The 25,881-nt window shown below is 27.9% G+C and overlaps 1 protein-coding gene across 1 annotated transcript; it reads right to left on the minus strand.

Annotated features, from left to right (window-relative positions):
- Nucleotides 1-925: 925 nt before the first annotated feature.
- LOC107443078 (uncharacterized) lies at nt 926-21,594 on the minus strand. Its single transcript, XM_043040747.3, has 6 exons — nt 20,872-21,594; nt 18,466-18,531; nt 16,060-16,145; nt 12,628-12,745; nt 9,882-9,940; nt 926-3,944 (listed from the first exon to the last, which is right to left on the minus strand). Exons 1-6 carry the CDS (start codon nt 21,091-21,093, stop codon nt 3,839-3,841), a joined length of 657 nt encoding a protein of 218 aa, XP_042896681.1. The 5' UTR covers nt 21,094-21,594; the 3' UTR covers nt 926-3,838.
- Between the last annotated feature and the right edge of the window lie 4,287 nt (nt 21,595-25,881).

Here is a 25,881-nt window from a genome sequence, read left to right on the forward strand (position 1 = left end):
TATGTTCTACACAAAACGTACTAGTTAGCTGCTAAGTGCTAGTTCAAAATATTATTTGAAGCCATTTTAAGCGTGTCTCATTGAAGTTGAAAGACAGGATTTCTAAGATAGTGGGGACCAATTCATTTTGACTATCGAACCCTATATGATCAAACTTCCTTTTGGTGGAACCCCCCGACTTGATTTAATAAAATATATTGAACAAAAGTGCCAATATCACAAGCTATCGTCATGCAATGTATTTCAGCATGATTCACGAATTCTAAAAATTAGTTCTTTAACAATACAGAAACAACTTTCCCACACACACATCCAATTATTTCTGTGATGTTCAATTAGATTTTCTACAATGGTGTGTGATTTTTCAGCTCAACCAGTCCTGCAGCTAAACAAGAATGATGTTCCTGCTGTGTTTATATACATATATATTATTTATTTTTGGCAAATCACAATAAACTCCTAACTCATAGAATTTCTGTGTTTCTCACACGGAACCCTTCAGCAAAACATCTTTTGGACATTGCTGTTCTAAGGTCATTCGTTCACTGTTTAATGCAAATACACTCAAAACTTTCTTCCACATCCAAAATAATCAGACTGTCACTTAGTACCTGCATCCACTGAGAAAGAGAATAAAATCAGATACCTTTCTCCGAGAAGGCTTAATTATATTAAAAATATCACTCAGAAGCTACTTCCAAAGCTCTTCAAATATTCTACATTAACGAATTTGGAAAGAGAATTAAAGATTGTCTAGATTATTGAATTTCTTCATTAACTACATTTTCATAAAACTGAAGTTTTGATGTAAATAACATTCAAATCAATTTGACAGTTTAAGAAACAAATAAAAACAAATATAAATAAAATGTGTGCCTAACATTCCTTATTATTTGTATATAAAATGCTAAAAAATAAACAAAACTAACATTCACTCATTTTATTTACCGAATGTGCACATTTAAATTTGAACAATTTGATCAAAAAATTACAAAGAGAAACACTTTGCGTCACACATTATCGTCAAGCAAAATTTAACATTTAAAAGTGTTCTTAACAGACGAGTGACATTTTTTGCATTACACATTATTAATATAATAATTGTCAAGCAGTTATAAAAATAATATAAAACACTGCAGACTTCTTAAATGTGTTACAATGCTCTATAGACAAAATCATCAGAAATAAACTAAGTAATAATTAGTCTTTTGATCAACAAACCCATAAATCTTAACTTTCTGTAAACAGAGATAAAATCATGTAAAAAAAAAAACAGTCATATTTGAACCAAATTACAAAAAAAAAAAAAAAAAAAAAAAATTGATCAAAAATTAATGAAACAAAATTTTAATATTTCAATACTTCTTCTAGGATAAGCATACACATAAATCAATAAAAAAATAAAGATCTCAGCAAAATCATACATTTAAAACATTAAATAAAATCATTTAATCAAAAACACAAGTTGAAAGGATTTATAATCAAATTATAAAAAAAATATAAAGAAAAAATTATAATGAATAAATTCCACAAACATTATAATGAAATGGGATTTAATTGAAAGAATTTAACAAATACAACTTTTCAACAGAGAAGAATTGATGATACCACTAAATCGATTATATTGCAAATACATTTTTAAAGAAAGCTAAATGAAACTAAGATTGTAAGTTAATTTAACTACTATTTTTAACCATTAAAAAAAATTCCAATTTTAATTTTCATCTAATTCTTTAAAAAAATGAACAAGAAAAATAAATAATTTTTGTTTTCATATCAGCAAAGATATTAAAAAATTTTTTTAGTATTTTATGAATTAAAAACTGAATACAGACAATAAAATAACTGAACATGGAAACAAAACAATATATAACATATTAGGTACCTCTATTTATGTCATGGCAAATAATAACATGTATATTTTGTTATAAACTAGAAATGGCTGTCACAAAATTTGTAATTGAAAAAAAAAAAAATTTCTAAAAGAATTTTGTTCTTTTTTCGAAAATCATTTGTGTTAATATATTTAATAAAATGCAGTAAACTAACCCAACATTAACTAAACAAAATAAAAATTTTTCCAACAACAATATTTTGTGACCTGATAAAATTGCATATAACCTGATGTTATCGATTTTAATATTCTAGATGTTACATTTATTCCTTCAATTTCAAAAACAGATAATGTGTCATGATTTTCCAAGATCACTTTAACAACATATATGCAATAAAACATCTTTTTTAACAACACATTGCATTTTCATAAAACAATATGTTTACCTAGCCCCTAAAGAATTAATGAAATGAGGTTTATAATATATTGTAATCCATATTTCACAAAAGATAGAAAAAAATTTAGTTGCAAGGTTCTCAATTTACAAAAAATAAATTACTAAAATACAGAAGGAAAAAAAACATGGTCACTGTGTAATTAAATAACAAATTCTAAAACATAAAACACAAAAAAAAAATTCAAAAGTGTCACACTTGTTCTACCTAATGACTAGTTTTATTAAAAAATAATAATAATAATAATAATATGAGGATTCAGTAAAAACAATTCCATCAACAGAATTTACCTTCAGAAATGTTGTAGAAAAAAATGAAACTAAGGAATTATAATACCATATAACAAAAACCTATATATTCATTAATTATTTATTGGTGATTTCAAATATTTATAACTATATTGTTATAACTATAACCCGATATATAGTTTCATTATAACTTACCAAGATTCAATACATAAAATATTTTTCAAACACAAAGGTAATCCAATATTAGAATTTTATAAGATAAGAATTTTATTAGTAGTGAAAATTTACTTCATTTGTTTAAATATTTATTTAGTTGAGTTCAAGACAAATTTATTTTTCATTACATAATGAAATATAACAATACCAAATAATTAATGAAAAAATGAGTGATTTTTACAAAATATATATATACGAATAAATATATTTTAATAAATGCAATATCAGCAATACCAACTTTTACCTTTTCCCTAGACACTAAGGAACTTATCTATAGTTTCTCACAGCCACATATTAAGGCTTTAACATCCATTGCATCAGAAGGAATAAAATTTAACAATGTTAACAACGTATAAACAATGTTTGAGCATGTGTATTATTAACTATCTAATAAGAGAGTGATAATTCATAATCATTTTGTTACATTATAACATTACATATGCAATTATTGAGACAAAAATCTTGGATTTCATTAAATAAATTTTCACGATTAGTAGCTGCAATAGATAAGTCATGCTCCATTTAATAAAAGAATAAAATAAAGAAATAAATTACTTGAAGAAGAATAGGTCAGGAAGGGATGCCCCAAAACACAGAGTCTATAAATAGTCGAAGCTGAGTATCACCATAAAACATATGAATGATTGTGAATTGTATAGAAATCATAAATAATAATAAAACAATTTTTTAACATTCATTTTTAAAAAATGTCTTTTTTTTTCTTCCTTAGTTCTATAGCAAAAGCTAAAATCCTTATAAACTACAGGAAAACTGTAGTAGATCCTAACAAAATGCTGCTATATAATAGTCTTAAAAAAAAAAAAAAATCCAGAAAAGATATTTGTGACTTTTCATGACCAGATGGAAGTAACTAATATTTTTCTTGATTTCCAAAAAGTATACAGAGAATATAAAAACAATAAGTTAAGATAATATAAAAATCCAATAAAACTAAAAAATATGTACAAAAATAAATAAATGTATTTTTGCCATAAAGCGTCTAATGACCACTCAGATTTTAATAAATATTGAAGATGTAGATTATTTCTTTGGCATACAAAATAAAGCAACGATTAAAAGAGATTTTATACAGGCAATATACGGCTTGATGATCGAGTAACTATTGAAGTACACATTCGTGTTATGAACTTCAATCCAGTTTGCCCTCCAGGAATGTAGCTGGTGACGTACCTATCATGAAAAAAATAATAATTATAATAATATTTGTATTTCATAACATAAATATGTTTACTTTCTTCTGTAAAATAAATAATCTCTTAATTTTTGAGGAATTATCCATACACATCATTTAAACTTTTAAATGAAATAAATTAAACTAATAAAAAGAAAAACCAATTAAGATGGATTCACATCAACATGGGTGATTATTTGTTCATAAACTGGAAAAAACTCAGTTGCAAAACTTGAATTTATTTAAAATTCCTGATTGGTTTTAAAATTTCAGATATTTGACATTCATTAAACACAACTTGATTTCATTTAACTTTCAAAATTAAATAATATAAGTTAAATTTAATGATAATTTTTGGTCCAAAATGGAAATTTCAAAAGGAATGCAAAATACAAAACATAAATTTTAAGATTGCTAAGTTATAAAAATATAAACAACAAACGTTTAATCTATATATATATTTCTCTTACACGGCACCAAAAAAAAAAGCCTCATTACAACTCCCCGAATGGCAACGCTAGAAAATCGACCAATGATTGCTGCTAAAAATGTCACATGGCAAATCTAGTTGAGGTGGCTCAACATATAGCGCTTTTAAAAACGGAAACAATAACCAGAGTTAGCATTATCAGGTTGTTCAATTCAGATTCATGCCCTAAAAACATGATAATATTTAATTTAAACTCAATTAGAAATTAATTAATTAACTGAAGTGAGAATGCTTTGAAAGGCCGCTGTTGAATTGATATTTTTCTACTGGGAGCTACCTAGACGTCTAAAAAACGTCTAAGTGTTTGTATTGAATGCATTGAATTTTGTTAATTAATATAGAAATTGATTTCAATAATGCTGATCACCAAAAAATATTTCATTTGGCGATAAAACAAATTTTTGTGTTCTTGAAAATGAAAGACTTTTTGAGGGTTATTATATCACAAGGAAAAGCTAGGGTTTAAAGTTTAGATTTTTAAATAATCAAATTTTTTTCTAAAACTTTCAGTATTTCTAGCATTAACTAATTTATTATACACATTTAGTCGAATTTAGGTGAGTAACTGCAATATTTGATAAGTTATTTTGCTAATATGTTTCTCATTTTTGATTTTTTCACCACGTACAATCTAAATAGCTAATATACTTTTTTAAAAGCCAATAAAAACATTGATAGAATTCTTCTACATAAGTACAATACTATGTCTTTGATGATAAAATACTATGTCTTTGTGCCAGAACATTGTGTTCATCGGCGAGCGAGCGCAGCGAGCCATGGTTCACGGCGTGAACCACATAGTATTGCGTAGCAATTCTCGGGGGTTGGGGAGCGTTAGCGAGAAGGGGGCGGAGCCTCCTAGTATTTTATAATTTACACGAAAAAAACAACAGAGTAAAAAAAATTAACAAGTAAAGTGTTTATTACTCAGTGTGTTACTGTCTACTAATCATGTACAGGATTCTAAAAATTTTCTGGGTGGGCATTACAACATTTATGGAAAACAATAGAAAAATTCTATAATTTTCTGTTGAACAAATTTTTTACAAGATATAGTTCCAAGAAAATGTATTGTATGCCTATAAAAATAAAAGGAAGTTTTTATTTTTAGTTTTCTTAAGCATATTTTAGAAATTTCTCTAATAAAAATTTGGATTATTGTCATCATTGGATGTAGAATAAACAAGGTAAAACTTTGCCCTTGTAGTGTCATAACAGAAAATAAGACATAAGTTCCTGGAATTTATTTCAAACTAATACACAATTTCTTTCTCATATGAGAATGTAATTTTTTTTTTTTTAAATCAGAAAATAAAAAACATCGTAGATCGTGCTGCACTGGATCAAACTACAGATCGAGAAATTTTTTAAATAAAATCTGCTTTGAGCTCTGTTTTATTAAAAAACGCTTGTTGCGTTAAACTTTGAATTGGAGACATCTGCCAATAATGGACGTCACAGTTAAAACAAATTTTCATTTGATTCATTTCAATTTTCAATAGCATTTACTAATGTAGCCATTATTTTATTCAAATATTCTAAACCATTATTTTATCAAATATTCTAAAAATATTTGAATAAAATAATGGTTTATTATATGAAAAATCAGTGAAAACTCCTCGCAAAAATGTAGTAAAAAAGTTATACAAATTAATTGTCGCAAACAAATTAATATTAAGTAAGAACGAACCAAAAGTGATATCGAAATATGCTGACTCACTAATGAGACAGGCGGGATGAAAGACATCGAAACCAATTTGATTAAATAGTAAAACTAGAAAATGTTTCAAAAATCCGGACATGTATCAGGCTTCAATATTTTTCTTACTGCCACAAAGTTTATCAGGGACAATTCGTTAGATTTCAATACAGGTTTTTCTTTAATTAAATATTAACTAATATTTGTCTTTCCAAGCTTTTCATTCTGTAATAACGAATGTCAAGCATTTAAAGCATCCAGTTCAAGAATGTCAAGTATCCAAATAACTTCATTTATTAAATTTGAACAAAATAATAATAATAATAAATATCCGCAAGGCAGGTGTGTATATTTGGGGCTGATGATTATGAAATCTAACACAAAACTGTGAGATCGCGGGTTCTATTCCAGCTGATGAGAGTTTTTAATTATTATTTCTTAATACTGAAAAATGTATTTCTTATTTTTTTTAAAGTATGCATGTTAAAAACTAATAATTTAACAAGTATTTAAAAAACTAGAAAGCTACATCCCCTGTTCATTTTGCACACTAACCCTCATGGTTGCTTCTGATTAATCATTGCAGATTAAGAGGAAAAACGATTTATTTCCATCTTTTCATTTTACAAAAATTACGATTGAATTTCTATTTACATTTTGAAAATGACTAAAATTTGGCAAATCAATAAAATTGGTACCCCCTGCAGAGTGAAGATGGACTCAAGGGCACTGAGTTCGAATCCCAGTGTTGACTGGTCGATACGAATTCTACACCCGGCTTACACCAGCCACTGTGCCGCAGTAAAATATCCTCAGTGGTAGACGGATCATAGGTCCCCTTGTTGTCAGACTGACAGTGGAAAGCTTTTGTGATTTTCATCATCATGAAACTTAAATGCTGGTCAGTTTCATCAAAACGTCCCCCTCCAAGACAAAAATTTCTTCCAATACTTGATCCTGGAGTTCCCTTGTGTTCTGAATTGAGTTTAAAATTAGACGTCTAATAAGTTGAACATTAGTAGTCGTAAAATCGAAATTGGGTTGGCTGTTCAATGACTATTGTAAAATAAACTAATAATTTGTCCGGGATAGCCTGGTTGGCAGGTCGTTGAACTCGTGTTTGTGAGAATGGGATTTCGAATCCAGCCGGCCGAAGAATACCCATGTATAAAATGGTGACTGGTGCATGTTAAATCTGCCGTGGTTACAAAGTCCTCTAAGTTCTCACAACAAATCAATACTTCTGGGTACTGATCCACTTCTCTTGTCTTCTGGATTGAGTTCAAAATTATAAAGTGATTATTCAATATTATACGGAGTTAAACATTTGTAGTCGTAAACTCAAATTAAGTCAGTTGTTCAACGGCGGTTATAAAAAAAAATAACACTAATAATCAAATTGTATTTTCTTATGTTCTTTCTAACTCCTTGCTTATTTTTGACACACCTTCATAATTTCATGCTTCTAAGTCATAGAGCAGCAAAGCGAAATGTAACGTTTAAAAAAGAAACAATTTAGAAAGAAAAAAAATTCGCAAAAAAAAAAAAAAAAAAAAAAAAAGTCATTCAAAATTCTAAATAACATAGATTCAGAATTTCAAGAAAAAAAAACTCTGTTAAACATATAATGGTTCTTCTAACATGCCAAATCTTTACTCTGTGCTTCTGATGTTCTTAAAATGAGTTTCTGTTTTTTTCCTCATTCAAAAAATATGTGTAATAATAGAAAGGCTCTACATTATAGTCCCATCACAATCAATATATTTAACAATCAAGCAATATTATCAAATTTTTAATAATATAATGTTAATATTCAGCAATAAAAAATACGACAGTTTACTTTAGGTGTATAGAAATAGAATTGAACTTAAAAGGGCCCCATCATTTTCAGTAGCTTAGGGCCCCGCCAAGCTTAAATCCGGCCCTGTTTACTTCCCAAACAAGTAACCATTGATCTGAATCTGGGTGGGCTTCAAGCTGCCACTGGAAATTGAACCCCACTTCTTCAGAAAGACAGTTTAGTGCCTTAACCACTGAGCCATTGTGGCTACCTTAGTACAACAGTGCCTTAACCACTGAGCCATTGTGGGGCCAATTTGCTTTCATAATTTTATTTCAGAAACTAACATTTATGCTCATAAAAAAAAAGAGTCCCATGATTAGCTTGTTGGTAAGAGAGCTTTAACCAGACTGATTGAAACTGAATTTATTGAACTAATGAGTGAAAAACACTCTTTCTACTTAAAATTAAATTTAAATTTATTGATGGTAAAATTTATTCACTTAATTTTGATTTTTTTTTCTTTTTAACTTTTAAAATAAAAATTAACATAAAAAAATTTAGTTATCAATTTTAGTAAAAACATTTGGCTCGGTTTTAACATGTGCATTTATTTACTTAGAAAATATTATTCAATAATATTTAAACTAGTGTTAGAACAATTACTTTGTCATTTGTAAGAAATATTTATATTTTTTTGCAACTGAAGTCCACTTATATTTTGATAAAATGCTAAGCGTACAAACCCAAATAAAAAAAAACATTTTGTATCTATTCATTTGAAGCAAATTTAGTACAAGAGTGTGACCCAATTTATTTTTCTTAAGCAATTCTTCTTATTGTATTTTCTTTCTCCTAAACAGACACCTCCTTTTAACAAACTTAATTCTCTTCTCAAAGATGTCCATTCAACTAAGTTTTCCCTGCATTAAAATTCTGCACAAGAGTAAAATATGATGTGTATAAACCAGTTATTTCAGCTTGAGTTATTTAAGAAACTGATGGATGGTCAAACCTTATTCATTAAAAATGGTCAAACCATTTAATATAAAGTCAAAGCACAATACAATTATTCTGACAGTGAACTATTTTCATTTCAAATTTTTATTTTAAGAAAGTTTCGAAATAACTTACTAAGTATATCAGACAGTATTGCTAACTAAAAATATCTATGAAACGTTTTTAAAACTACTACTGCTTGCACCAACAATGTGTCACAGTCGAAGGACAAAATTAACAGTTATTTTAATTAGAATAGTCTAAAATGCAGCTTAAGATATTGTTTTATAAGTTTTGATCAGTTAGATAGCCATTTGCTGACGAAATCTGCAATTAATTTGAAGAAATAAAAACAAAACACTGAGAATTAATTCTCTGGTTCAATTTTTCCCCTTCTCTTGGTCATACTCAGTGCAGGAAGATAGAAAATTCAAATGTACACATTTATAATTTTAAGAGTTTTTTCAAACTTTTCTACCTTCCTTCCAACATACATAAACATTTAACATAATAAAATAACAATAGAAAAAATAAGCTTCAGCAAAATATTAATGATGTTAATAAAGCTTTTGATTTTTCTGCAACAAATGCTATAGAAAACATTATCAGCTCAATTATATTTTTACTCAAAAACTTTTTCATTGTTTTTTTTTTATATACAATGAGAGCTGCTTTACTAAATTGTCAAATGATTATCTTCAAGGTACATTTGGCCCATAAATGCTAAACAATAATTGACCTTTTTGTTAAAAAAAATTTTCAGTGAATTATGAAATTAAAGTACATAAAAAGATATGTTTCCATAATCTCAAAAAGGAAAGATATTTCTTAAACCTTGAACAATGTAAAACAAGAAATAAATAAATAAATAAATAAATACAATTTCTAACACAATTTCCATGAAAACAAGCTGAATGATGTTTTCAGCAAAACTTTGCCTTTTATAAGAAATAAAATTTATCACTCACCACATCAAAGCAATAACTTGACAAATTGCACAAATTGAAGTAAGAACTGTATTCTTGAGCTATGTTTTAGAAAAGAAAATAACAACATGAAAAAACTTAAAATAAATTGAAACTATCAATTTTATGCAATCTAAAGCACATAATTTCATCTTAATAATTAATGATAGAAGTAAAAAAGTCAAAAATATTTATAAATATGAACATACTGCTTTTAAATTTAATGTCATAGTGAAAGCTTTGAAATAAACTCAATTTCTGAATGAAACAAGATTAAAAATAATTCTTGTCTCACTCATGTGTGCTATACCTTGATATTAGTTGGGGAAAAAATGAGCTGTAAAAGAAATAAATTATTTGTATTGAGTACGCAATTTATAGAAATAATGGTTATCTCTTAAAAATTCCTCATCGTGTTACAGTTTCTTGCTATGTACAGATAATTTGTCAGAAAACATCTAACAAATATATATTATTTCTCTTCATATCATAAAAGGAAAACTATCCAATTCTATTGTTTTAGTATTTTTGACAGTTACTAGTGAATTCTCATTAGATAGAAAAATTACATGATTTGACTATTAATTAAAAAAGAAGATAAAAATAACATTTGCTGCGATCAGCATAAATTTCATATCAGTTATAACAGTTTGTACCTGTAAATTATCTATTCACCCCTTACCAAATATTATTTATCAGTAATATTTAGTTATTGTCCATTCTTAGCATTATTTATTATCCATCATATAAGTTAACTCTTTGCGGAATAGCAAATTTCTGTTGCATATGTTAGTCAGGTATGTTATCAGATTAGTTCAGGTGACTGAAGTAATCAGGTATGCTATTGACAAGGCATACCTAATCTTTTTGTTGCTTAAAGAATAATGATAGCTAAAGATTGTGCAAATTTCTTTTACAAATGCTACTCAGGTTTGTTATCAGGTATTTATTGAAGAGGCATACTTTATCTCTTTGTTGATTAAAGAATAATGGTAGCGTAAAATTATGATCGTTTGGAAATAAATAAATATACAATACTAGCGGTTTGTAACATTTTTTGAATAAGTGTTGCTAGACTGGCAAAACTGCACTAAAAAGGTAAACATATTTAATAACAACCTCGTCTGCAACTTGTTTAGAAAACCCACTTTAGATAAATAATACACATCTATACAACTGCAAAAACCACATGTTTTAACTAATAAAAACCATCTAACATTTCACAAAAAGAGTGAAAAAAAATTCCTAACAAGAAAAGTATGAATAATAAATTTATTGCACCCGTTGAAACATAATTAACAAAGATCGTGAATGCATTCTTTTTTAACCCAAGGAATGCACACATGCTGATTTCAGTAAAGATCATGACAACTTAGAATAAGAATTTAGGGGGTTATGCCATTTTTCCTTTAATCAAAAGGAATTCAAAATTTTTTACATCCAATAAGCAATGATATCAAATAAAATAGACTTTTAACTAACTTCTCTAAAACATTTGCTAAATTTTGATCACCATATAAAAATGAATTAATCAGAGTCATCATTGACATAATATTGCGTCTATGGAAAAGCAAAGAGGAATTAATGTATTAATCATTATTATTGAAGGTTTGCTGTAATGGTGGGATCTCACTATACTATATTTTTGATATTGATTATTAATTAAAATGGCTGTAAACAAAATATAATTAACTTCATTAAAGAAATCCTATCATACCAGCCAAATTATTACTTTTAAAAAATTATTTTCTAGTTGTAAAGAAATGCCATTTCAATCAATATTATAAGGTGGTGTTTTATTAAAATCTAGTCACCACCCAAACATATTTTCAAAAAGCAAAAAAATCTACTATATATGTTTTAAATATTTAAATGTAATGGTAGTCAAAATTATTTTATATCACATTTATTAAAATAAGAAAAAAGTGTGAAACTACACATTTTTTTACCGTATTAAATATAAAACTAAAATTTTCCAGAAAATCCAGAAAAGTAGACAGGTATGTCATATGATATTACCTTATTACAAAACATTTTTTTGGTTAACATACTATATATGTTTTAAGTTACTTTTTTGCAATTATCAAATGGTAAATAAGATATATTCTCCCATTAATTACAATATATTTTATGCAAAATTAAGTTTAATCAACAATTATGATTAAAAAAATTAATACAAAATAAATATTTAAAATTATAAAGAAATACTAGAAATAAATTTTTTGCATACAATTAAACAAGTTTTTTTAATAACCATAAATTAAACAAGAATTTCTAAAACAGACTGGTTGACCAAGGTACTAACTAGGCTAAAATTTCATTGTAATAAAATCTGGAACTAATTCTGTATTAACCCTTTACATAGTGCTGGTTTAACTGATGGACCAGAATAATAGGTGTTATCATAACAAATATCACAAGCAAAGGATTAATATGATGAAAAATGTTGGTCAAATGTTCTTTAATCAAATATTTTTATTTATTTCAAAGCAACAATCTATTCATCTTCATGAAACAAAAATGATTCCTATGCAATCATTGGATTGTTGCTTGAAGCAAATATGTGGGATGTTTGCATAATTTTTATATATTAATTAACTAGACTCCCGAATTTAAATTCATTGGTCGTATATTATCAGCACACAATAAAAATAATTAATCAAAATTCTAGATAAATAAGCAAGTTGTAGTCCAAACAGAAATTAGTTATGTATAAAAAAAATAAATACGCTGAAAAAATACTACTCACCCACAGAGCTGAATATAAAGTCGTAAACATGGTTATGAAGTAAACAGCAGTAAAGGGTAATCTCTCAGGAGAACACAAATGCTTCAGGTGATTACATGGTCCCCACAGCACAGAGAAGCTTAAAAATTTAATCTTCATTATTCAACAGCTTTCAAGCATTCCTTAAACATGTTCTGATTTTCACTTATAATTAAAAAATGCTTGTATGTGATAAAATTATATAAAATGATACATACAAAATATGAAAGTTTTGTACATAACATAATTTTATCTACACATTGGGCATGACAATTATTTAACAAAATTGCTACTTTTTGCCTCCAAGTATATTATTAATTTTTAAAATTGCTAAAAAATATACAAGTGTTAAGATAAATTTGAGCAAAAATATTTTCCCTGAGCAAAGAATTATTTATTAAGTAAACAAAATTAAGAAAACTTAACTCAGGTGATATCTAAACTAAGCTATCATTGATCAGTAAAAAGGTGAAAAAAATTTATGAACAATAATACAAAGGATAGGAATGCATAAAAGATGTATAGTTATCTTTACTATTTGTTTCTTTTGTTTAAATACCCAGTATTTATAATTAAACTGAGTCTATTCAAGGGCATCCATTGATTAACTATAATATAAATATGTATTATCTAGCTCAGGAGTTTCCAACTGGTTCCGGCCCGCGAAGCCTTTTTTGTGGCCCGCGAACTAAAATATATTAGTTGTCACTTTTTTTCAGAAAATTTTCGGAAAAAATCTATATGGGTTTAAAATACTTTTCTCATTAATAAAACCTAATTTCTTCATTTCTGTGAAATTTAACATACCAATGGTGCAAAAAAAATTATTTCTCAGGTTTTACACCCAAGAAAATATTTATTCAAATACAAAAATAATCGTGTATGCTGCTCTTTTTTATTTCATTTTTTTTGTATTTTGTGAACATAATTTGGCATGTGCTTATCAGAAATTCTCCCATTTATCTTTTTGAAACCACTCATTTAGAAGAAAATATTTACACACATATTTGTAAACTTTAAATTTAAAATGTAAAAATCAGTTCTCTGGTGGTTGCAGCAGAAAACCTCAATTTTCTCATTGAATATTTTGTGTGCTGCTATATAAGTTTTAATACCAACCTTTTTAAAGTTCTATATCCTAACAATTAGATATCTGTTGCACCTTAATTGTTTAATTCATAGGTGCACATTAAAGTTGTTGTAGCCCAAATTTTTATCATTTATTGAATATTTTTAAAAATATTATTAATAACAGTTAAATATTTTTAAAAATCTACTTATTTTTAATTTACTATTCAATACTTTTGTTTTGTACAACTTGGTAAAAATCTGACAGTAATATTTAATGTTACTTCAAATATAAAAGAGTCCTACATAAAATTTTGATAAAGTTGCGGCCCACCATTTAATTTGTGTTTTTAATTGTGGCCCCCAGCCTTATGTAAGTTAGAAACCCCTGATCTAGCTTATTATCATCTATTATATACTTATGTACAACTTTATTAAATTTTATAGAAATATTTCAATTAGAAAATGCATGTTTATATATATATATAAGATACTTCTTAGACAGGTCTATCCTGCATACAGGGTTGTGTTTTAACCAAGAAAAACTAGTTCTTGCTAAAATATGGTAAAAAAAAAAATTTAAAAAAAAAACTAGCCAATATTATTAACCTCCATTCATTCACAGTGGCTGATTGTTTTAAACTGATAAATACATAATAAACATTATATCACCAATTCATGATAAACATTATAAAAAAAATATATGATGAAAATGAGCTGCTTAAATGATCAGATACAATATTTAAGTATATATTTACAATACTGCCTTAAATTCTCACTAAAAAAGGCAGTCACAGAAATAGTTATTAAATTATCAGGGGTCCGTCTAGGTTTTTCTGAAAGGTACCTATTTTGTGAAAATTTTGACATAATTTGTGAAAAATGAAAAATTATATTAAAAAGTCAACACAAAAACATGGTAAAAATATGGATTTATCGTTTCTTAAGGGATACAAAAATAAAATTTTAAGAAAAAGTATTTTGTGAAAACCGTTTTTCCTAAAGTTGAATTTGTGAAACTACGGTTTTACCTAAAATTGAATTTGTGAAGGTACCGCTAAACGGTAGTAAAGTCGGCCTGGACAGATCCCTGATTATTATTGAATAGTTATTAAAAATGGTAAATATCACTGGAAAAGGAGGCTTTACTCAATGGAATAAAAATCATGGTAAAAACAAATTATCATTACACAATAAATACAATGTCAACTCTGTCTGAATATACAGTACATTCTTTTTATTAAAAAAAAAAATCATGCATTTTCATAACTTCTAATATTTCTTTCAATCTAAATTAACTTAAGATATACCATAGCAAAATCTAATTAAAAAAAAAACTTTTTCAAACTAATTATGGGTTCAAAATGTTTTAATTATTTTTTAAATTCAGAAGGAAACGCAAAATAATTATTTATCGTTATTTCATATATTATTACTAAATATTTATTATAAATAGCACAGAACACAGATATAATACAGTTGAACCTGTTTATCTCGAACCTCTTTATCTCGAAAACCTCTATATCTCGAAATTTTTAAAATTTCCCTACATTTACTGTCTAAAATAAATGTATTTTCCATGTTTATGTCAAGTTTTTTCTTCAAAACCTCCATTTCTCGAATTTCTAATAATCGAGCGCAAATGTCAAAACTTTCCGTATCAGCAGAGCTCGTAGACAGAGATGAATTTCGTGAATCCACAGGAAGTAAGGATGAACAGGTTGGGGGGTTTCTTGGAATTTCAATCACTATCCCTGCACTTCCTTAACTAAAAAGGAATACAATGATTCTGGCAGTAAGTGAGGGGTTAATAAGTAGTGACCATCAGGGGTTAAATTTTCTAATATAGAATAGAAAATAGAAAGCTAAGAATAGAAATTCATTTTGACCTCAAAATTGCAACCAATGGAGCAAAGGATAATTAAGAGTTTTAAAGTGAACTACAGAAAACGATCTATGAGGAATTTGCGATCTTTCTAACCTCAAAAGAATAATTGAAACAAATAAGGTCATCAGTCAAAAATATTATTCATTATTTTCAGTGCTAAATGTATGTTAAAAAACTGTTATGTAAATAGATGTATGTGGTATAATTAATTTAAAGAAATTTCCATATTTTTCTACTAGAAAGAAAGCACTTTTAATCAAATTTCTAAATTAAATTTGATTTCTTTATAGTACCTGTATAACTTGAAACCTCTCTATCTCAAATTTTTCGCCTTTCCAGTGAGATTCGAGATAAACAGGTTCGACTGTACTAATATTGCAAAAAAAATAATAATGCAAAACTTAATATTACTACATTTTTTAGCAATGTAACTGTAAGATACTTAAAAAATAGTTCACCTTCCAATAATGAAAAGACTTCCCATCGAAAAGAGCAAACAAAACTTCCGGGCCTTAAGAAGTAAAACAGGTGCATAAAAAGCTGCCTAAAAGAAGAAAACAAAAATTATACAACTAAATACAAAAAATTTCTTCTACAATTACACATATTTATTGCCAAGAAATAATTTCTGTAGTTTGAATGAACAAAAACCAAGGTCCCTAGAATATCAATGTTTTACATCATTTAAAGTAATAGGATCAAAATTAAAAAAATTAGACTACAGTCAACCCCGCTTAAAGGAATACCATCGGTTCCAGCCAAATCTATGCTATTAAGAGGGTAATTCAATTAGAAGGGGAGTGCTATATTCAATCTTAAATTCTGAATGTTTGTGAAATTTTGCTTTTTAATGGTATTTAATGCGTAGTATAGCGTTTTGATCAAATAAACTCAGTTTTATGATCAATAAATAATTATAATTAAAACTTTCTACCTTAGTATCATAAAAAAATATCATTTACAGTTACATAAAAATTAATCAATGTTAGTGAATCATGTTGGAACTAAAATATTATTTGATCCCATCCGAAAAATTCTATAATTGAAGACTGTTTTTTGTACCCGTTTAATTCGTCAATTTATCAAAATTACATTTTCCCTTTTAGTTTCTCTAAGAATTATCATGACTTGTGCATATTCCTTTCAAACACATTCAGAACTTTTTTTTTTTAAATCTTCGAAACTTGAGAAATTCCTAATTAATGCGCTATTTCAGTTGGGAATTTTTTTGAAATTTATTGATTCTAAGATTCATTGTTTTTTTTGTTTTTTTTTTTCAATTAATTTAAATCATTCCTTTTCGCTCTCAACTTGCAACCAACTCAAAATTATTCACAGGATTAAGCTATTATTCTACTTAAGAGAAAACATTCTTTACACTAGTGTATCAGGTTTTTAAAACTTAATAATGCATGAAGAGGGGACCACAAGTCTTGACCTAGAAACAAATCACTCTATCCCTTTTTCACATACTAAATGATGTGCGAGTGAAGTAAGTCAAACAGGGGTAAAACACCCTTTGTTTACTCCAATGTATAACTGGCAGCAAGACTTGATTAATTTTTCAACTTCATCCCAAACACCTACTAATGAATGAGAAGTCCCTATTGAAATTACCATCTTGTATCTTTATCTTAAAAAGGAAAATTGTATTTTAGCTGGTGAAACATTTCTCGAAAATAAATTTTTTTCTTTCATTTCAGTACCACTTCTTTATGAAATTAAGCGGGGGCAAAAAACAACAAATAATCGTTTAAACGGGGAAATTTGACATTAGTTTAATATAAAATGATTTGGTTCCATTAAATTTTAATCGTATAAGCGGGTTATTCGATTATCCGAGGGGCGATTAAGTGGGGACGACTGTATTAGCTTCTAAGTTAAAAATGTTGAAAAAAGGCACAGTTCATAATTTTTATTTGTCAAAAACTACTAAACCAATTTCACTCAAATTTGTATTTTATCATCTAATTACAATATTCAAAACTATAAAAATCACATATCTGCAATTCGAAGTTTTGTTGACTAAAGATAAAATATAATTGAAAAGAATTTTTGCATGAAATTAGCTTTGGATAAATGAGTTTAATTATAACGAGCAAAAAGTTTTTGATTTGTTTAAAAAGCGTTCAGGATATGACAAAACAGGGAAAAATTAAAATGAGATTACTGGGCTTAAACTTTTGACCACCTTCCAGATTATTTGGACAATATTTTCTAGATGATAGATGTACCCCAAATTTTTATGGTCTGAAACCTAAATCTGTGGAAACAGAAGGCATGTTTATTTACGTTGAAAGAATGTTTTTGTATCTGATTTTGTAACTCAATTGATAGTTAGGTTAAATTAATTAGCATAATTGGGATTAAACCTTCAAATTATTAACATTGGCATTTAGTACATGATAATCACATATTATACCACAGAAATTATTTGTTAGTCATGAAATACGGAGATTTTGTAACTCAATTTTGTTGAAATTTGATAAAGCCAACTACACCGGACACACTAAAATAATTTTAAAAAACGGTAAATAACTACAAACTAAAATTTGAAGATATTTGCTAATTTTGGTTATTTTTTAAAAGGTTTAACCTGACATAACTGCAATAAAGTGGCGAATCATATTAGCCTTCAAATTATTTAGAAATAGTGGTTGATTAAAACCTAATAAGTCAAATTTATTAAACTAAGAATCACACATTAAAGAACTACCACTCAAAAATATTTATCCGCACTCCAGAGCAAGTTGGCATCTCTGCTTAGCTAATAAGCAGTAGTGGAGTAGTGAAATAATTCAGTATTAAATTTAGAATAGAGATATAAATGAAAAAGATAGACATAATTAAATTGATCTACAAACCAAAAAGAAGCATAGCGATCCCATTATAATGCATCCAACAAAACCAACAATTCTTTGTTTCTTAGACTGAAAAAATATAATTAAATTCATCATTAAACATATGACATTTTTACTAAGCAAGCAATTTTTTAAAATAAACATATTTTATAAAATAAAAAATATAGAGTTACAGTTGAAATTGTTTACTGTGTGCTCTGAAAAAGGAAACAGAATGTAAGAAAAAATTTTTAAAATCTGGTCAGTTATATGCTAATAAACATATTTAGGTAAATATAATAACATCTGGTTGTCTCCCAGTCAATAAACAACTTTTCATACACATGTTAACAACTAATCAGCTAAAATTAAACACCTTCCCATTTAATAAACATATTTAGGTAAATATAATAACATCTGGTTGTCTCCCAGTCAATAAACAACTTTTCATACACATGTTAACAACTAATCAGCTAAAATTAAACACCTTCCCACTTAATTCCTAGCGAAAAAGTTTAAATTTAACACAAATTGTTCAATAACTATATATAGATAGAAAATAAAGACTAACAAAGAATGATTCATCACAGGGTTTAAGCTGAGTCTAAAAATTCATTAGCAAAAAAGCTAAAATCTGAAAAAAAGTTATAGCAAAATGCCATTAGGCTTATAAAATTACTTTATATCAAACAAGTACTGTAAGTTATCTGACAAAGAATAGCTTAATGTACAAGAATATCAAAAAGAATACCTATAACAAAAACAAAAAAAACATTTATTATTTATCAAAACATTTTGGTTTATAATTAACAATCTTCCTTTCTTTCATGTTTGCCCATTTTACAAATGCTTCTTGAAAGTTAAATGCACTTTCAGGGCCCTCAATATTAATCATTAACAAATTGTTTATATGGTTGATTAACAACCTGTTTCGAATATTAGTTTTAATCAAATTAAGGCAGCTAAAGCCCCTTTCACAGTCAACAGTGTGCATTGGTATTGTTGCACAATACTCTATAACAGAAGTTATAGAGTAAAACCGAACGTAAAACGTGCAAGATGCGAGAAAAGTATGCAATCACGCCGCCGAGAAACCCTGATGACGAAATCAGTGTTTGAAAGCGGGAGACACGTCTGCTTCAACCAATAAAAAGCGTAGAAAAATGAAGTCCCGATTTCTCAGAAAAGATCTCTCTTTGTGTCGCATTCCTACTTGCAGCAGAAGGTTGAGGGAAAACTTGTTTTTAGTCTTGTGGTTAGTTTATTTTTCTTTTCTTCTCGGTGAAACTCATATATTCTAGCCATTTTTGTTGATCGCTATGCTTCATCTCGTTTGATCACGTTTTTTTCGTGAACGCTAGCGTCATGGTTCTTCTTGCGAAAGATATTTAGATTTCTTCTCCTTCTTGTTTGATCAAGTTTTTTTCATGGATGTTAGCGTCATGGTTTTTCGCGGAAGCTTTTTTTAAAAATGGAATTTAGTAAACTCCTTTAGCAAAAATGCGAAAATGATTTGTTGAATTTTAGCATTTTAGAGGGGTCTTTTCGCATTTTGCGAAAAAAGCTACCATAGCGGAAACCCTGATTCATCATCTGTCTTGCAATGAATCATGCAATTTGTTAGAACATTTTAGCTAGAAGAAGAATTGTACTTCTTGCAATGACTAACAGAATGTAGCAATTCAAACTATTGACAAACTTATACATCTTTTATTGGCTTATCTACCAGACTGAATGCACTATCTTTCCGTATTGTGATCTGTGGCAGAATAATCGCCAAGTCTTGGAAACGTTTGGGCAGTGGCCCGCGAGAAACTAAAAAAACATCACAGAAAGGGACCAATTCGAAAGGTATAACTCGTAGCCACCTCCTGGGCAAACATCTACATGTTTTTGTTTTTTTCTAAATTTGCAAGTTTAAAATCTATTTGGCACCTAGGCGATTGTAGTAGGCGCGGCAGATCACGATACGGAAATATCCCCCCTCAATGCACCATTTTAATAATTTCAATATAATTCCACGTAATACAATTGACTCAATATAATAGTTGACAGAAAATTGATGTATAACTTAATACAACAAAATGTGCTGATTATTTTTAAGCTCTATAAAACCACAATGAGAGCAATGGTAATGATACATGAAGTTTCTAGTTAAAAAAGGAACATTAAAATGCAGTATAACTGAGAGATTTCATGGAATAATTTTAATTATGCAACTATCATAAACATACAAAGGCGAAAGAATAAATAATATCATACTAAGTGGATTTCATTGATAAATATCCATTTTCATTGATAATTTAACAAAATTCATCGTTTTACGTTTACTCACGAAATCGTCATACGTTAAACAATATTACTTACTAAACATTGAAAATATCTAGTAGTATACATACAAAAGATGGAGTGCACTTTAATTTTACTTACTAAAGATGTACAATAGGAATCTTTTTCAGCTTGACTGTACCAAGAATCGACAGATTGTTTATCGTCTTCATAGTCTTGACTATCAGATGATCTGGTAAACCAAGAATCTAAGCTGAAACTTTTTAATAAACCTTTCTGTTCTTCCTTGGTGGCAGATTCATTTCGATTAAGGTAATCCTTGAGGCTTTTGCTTATATCAACAGAAGTGCTATCTGGAGCCATTAAAAGCCATTCAAAATTTCCTTAAACTTTAGATTGGAAAACAAAACACGAAATAGCAAACTAGAAAACAAAATATTTTAATCGCTTCACTTCGTTACTCCACATTTGAAGATTAACGATGTGAAGGCCTCCCTAGCCGAGAGATATTTGAAAAGCAAAGGAGCATTCTTACTCCGGATTACTATCCGTGCAATGCTAATGCGGCGCTAGTGGTAAGAATTTGTCGGAAAAATTTTGGGTTACTACTTCCAATTGATTTTTACACCTAAGCTTGGAAGAGCCCCCATTTAATATTATTACACTTGTAGTGCTTGCAATATTATGTGTTCTTTCGATTTAAATTTCAACGAAGCAAAGAACAAATGTATTTGGAAGAACCCGCAAGCATGATTCCCCAAGATTCTGTGCCAATTTTCATCCCTTCAACAGAGCATGCTTGCTATGTTGAAGGGATAAAAATTAACAACAAACTTGCAGTTAGGTGTAGTTTTAGATATAGCTCCAATGTCTCAATGTCATGAAAAAAATACCAACACGAGGTAACAAATTTTCTGCTGCAAATATAAGGGTTCGACAAAAATATGGGAAAACCTCTATACTAATTCTATGTTTACAATTTTTCTTTGTCCCGCAGTGGACTGATCGTTAAGACACGGTTCCCAGCAGATCACCGAAGTCAAGCATCACTGGCTGCGGTCAGTGTGCGGGTGGGTGACCACTTGGATTAGTCTGCGTAGGGACCGAGGGTGTGCGGTATTGGTCCTCGTTAAACTGTGCTACCGTAAAGTGCTCGACTTCGCGCGCAGGTCGTCGGGCTACCGAAGCGGGGGTGCCATCCCCTCCGCAGAGGATCAAAATTGTGATGGCATTTCTTCGGATCATCCTCCGGGATGCTTCCCAGTCCGTCGCCAATAGCCCATTATGCAGCTCTAGTGCGACGTAAATTAACAACAACAATTTTTCTTTTAGAAATATATGTTTCAGGAATATTTTATATGATAAAATTGTTGGCGCAATTTGAAAGATCACGCCTGAAGCTTTTAAGAATGAGGTCCTTTTTCCAATGAAAAATTCGCATCGATCAAAAAATATGCATCAACCAAAAAGAGAGTAGGAAGTTAAAAGCTTCTTTCAATTTTCAATACCAGTAATTAAAAAATTCCATTGTAATATTAAAACACTACAAAATGATTTTAAAATTGCTGCATAAAAACTAAAAATAAATTATCAGCTTCCTCTCCCCATTTTTGTCTATCCGAATTTTGCATGGGGTAAATATAACACCATCTCTAAAAAGTTAGAGCATGATTTTTCAAGAATTTCACCATATAAAAATCTTCCATAACATCATTTACTGCTAAAAGAAATATTGCTTACCTACAGTTGGTTTGGAAATGTTTCCACGTTTTTATCCAACCACTGTATTTTACCTGTATGCTTTATTTTGTTTTTACATTTATTACTTTCATGGTAGAGAGGGGATATATGCAATTGTGGGGTGGTTAAATTAGCAATCAGTTATAACTTTATCTCTTTAAGAGCGAGCTAATACTGTTGAACCATCTGAGAGTGTTTCACTCTTTAATCTAGGTTCACTGTTTTCGCCTCCAAGGAAAAACTATTTTTTAAGAAGCGCCTAAAGGTTTTCTTGTTATATTTACTGCATTTTTTAAAACATTTTTCTTACTTTTTTTGTAAAAGAATCATGGTAGTTTTTATTCTATTATGAAATGTAAGAAACTAGAACTAAACGTTTAGTTGGTAAACGATAAAAATCTTAAAAATTCTTTAAAATATTATACGATAAAAATAATATGTTATTAGCTGTGATTTCATATGTTGAACAACCATAAATTTGTAAATAATTAATTACGAAATAATAAGAAATTAAGATTTAAATATTTTCCTTCCTATTTCTTTTTTTTTTCTCCCTTTTCTTTCATGATATCGTTCGCCATATGCCAGTCAACTTTTGGGATTTTTCGAAAGATTTTATTTTTACAATAAATCTCGTAGCCATTTTTATGCATTCAAACTCGATTCTTGTTTTAATAAATTTGACTTAAAATGATTTCGACTACCTAGAAGTAAAAATAATTTAAACGTGAATATTGAAGATCTTCTACACATCGTTACGTTCTTCGAAGAGTGTGCTAAGTATAAGAGAAAAGTCTGCTTATAGTGATAATTAAAATTTCATTTTATTGCCACAAAGTAAAATTTGGTTCAAAAATGATAGGGTATACTTTGCGCGACGCAGACTAAAATGAAAAGCAGCGTAAATAAAGCATAAATGTAGTATGGAAATTTGTACATTATAGTTTCGGTTCGAAATCTCCTTTAGCGTCTAAATATCAAATGTGACATTAGTAAAGTAATAAGTTCTCTGATCTGAAAATTAGAGATCTAAAGAGAACTCTTTAATTTTCTGGTGTCATTTGGTGTTAAGACTCTGAGAAAGGATTTTCTCTATAGAACTGCAACTATAATACGTCCCTCTCTGCACTTGATTTGTGCTTTATCCCCGTTGTTTTTCATTTTATTACAAAGTAAAAGCTTTTTTGAAGAGCGTAATAGTTGGTAGGTGTTTCAAGTAGTAAGTATTTTTACAGAAAAGAATTGTGACGTAACTACCACCACAAATATTAAATACTAAATGACTAGTATATAAAATGTTAACTTAAAGGAAGTTCGAAGAGAATATAGTGGATAAAAAGTAGAAAACTCTTACCAGAAGCCTAATTTTTATTATTTATTTTTTATGTAATACAATATTCTGAATGGGGAGTAATGTGGCGTAACTACCACTATATTAAATACCAAATCACTAGTGTATAAGACATGTTAACTTGATTCCATCTTGAGGTACCTTTTGATAGATTAAGGTTGGCATAGAATTAAGATATACTATATTGGAAATACCTCTACTCGCTAACGCTCGACAACACTCGAACGGAGATCGGTGAACTTTCACGATACATTGAATATTACTTTTTACTATCAGTTTTAACACTCACTGGGTCATTTGAACGTTGTAATTTCGTCACACTTAACTCTATTTGCATTTCGCTAAGGTCAACACTTTCAGAAAACGGTACCTGGTATAGTATCGACTGTAACTCTGAGATGACTAAAATAAAAATTAATCTTTTGTTTAAGGCATCTGGTAGCACTTCCTAATATGGATCATCAGTAGGACTGGGCGATATTAGAAATTATATATCGTGATATATCGTCAGTTTTGCATCGCGATATAGCGATGTATCGCGATATAGTATTTTTGAATTTCATTTACTTTAAGGCACAGAAAGTCAGATTTCTATCAAGACTTCATACGCATATTGATTTAAATCAATTTATAAATTTGAAAATATATATGTTTTGCTAAAGAAAGATATTAAATAAATTGACTAAGATGTACAAATCTTACTTAAAATATTTATTGAAAAAATGTGTGTAGATACAGAATGAAATATTTGCACTTCTTTATCGTTTATAAGGTATAAGCAGTCTTAATTTAAGTTAACCCCTAAAACACCCTTAATGAAAAAAATATTGTTATTAAACAAAAGCTGATTTTAAAATTTCAAAATATATTTTAATTAAAATAAAAGTTAGATTGACTAAAAGCCGAAATTTAAAATTAAAAATGTTCGAAATTTAAACTAAAAAGTAAACATAAGATTTGTAATAATTTCTAAAAATTTTCGTTCTCTGAAAGATTTCTCAGTTTAAAAATAAAAAGGGAATTTTATAAAGATATCTAGCTGAAATTATTGAAAGAAAATTTAAAAAATTAAAAAAAAAGCTCGTTAAGAAATTCATTATACACTTAAAACAAAGTGTTAAAAATATTTTTCTTTTTTTAAAAAAGGAAACTTTTTTTAACAAATCAATATTTGCTTGTACTATTATGCGTAAATAATTACAGAATTATTAAGTTCGATCGTAATGTTCAAATTCTTAATGAAGAAGTAAACACAAGTTTTGTTATATTTTCTAAAAATGATCACGCAAATAACAAAAGATTTCTTAGTTTAAAAATAAAAAAATAAATAAAAGTGAAATTTATCAATATATTTACCTAACAGCATAGGAACAAAATTTAAAAAATAAGTTCGTTAAAAAATTATTTGTATGCTTAAAACAAAGAGCTAAATAAATTCTAGAAAAAAAAAATGCTTCTTAAACACTATTTTTATTATTATTTCATATAAATAATTAAATTAAATTAAATAATGACCGAATTATGAACGAAAAACAAAGTAAGGCAAAGTTTCTTAATTAAATTCTTAAAAATAAAAACAAAAGAATTGTGATATTCGGTAATATATTTAGCTAATTAACTAATAATATAAAACGAAAATTTAAAAAAAATAATGATTTTACTCTCTAATAAAACGAAGTAGTAATTGATAAAATAAAAAAAAAGAAATGAATAAAATTCGCAAACTTTTCAAATTCTTTTGAACAAATAAAGTTTATTGACTTATGTCCAAAAAATAAGTTTTGTTTTAACTTTATTTCTAAAAATAAAAACAACTCAAGATTTATAAATTTAAAATCAGTAATAGAAGCCCATTAAATTATTAGAAGTTTTATCCGAAAGGTTTTTAATAAATTAAAAGAAAGTAAAAAAATAACCTAACAAATTTATTTACTTTGTAATTTAATTCCTTATGGGTGCCTTAAATTCGATTTCCGATAATTTTCACATTTAAAAATATAAAAAAAGTTTTGTCAGAAAATAAATAAAAAAACTTACCTAATTAATGAAGAAACTTTTCT

This window comes from Parasteatoda tepidariorum, chromosome 9 (genome assembly GCF_982258835.1).
Source record: "Parasteatoda tepidariorum strain Cologne lab strain chromosome 9, Ptep-v5.0, whole genome shotgun sequence".
In the NCBI taxonomy this organism is placed as follows: Eukaryota; Metazoa; Arthropoda; class Arachnida; order Araneae; family Theridiidae; genus Parasteatoda; species Parasteatoda tepidariorum.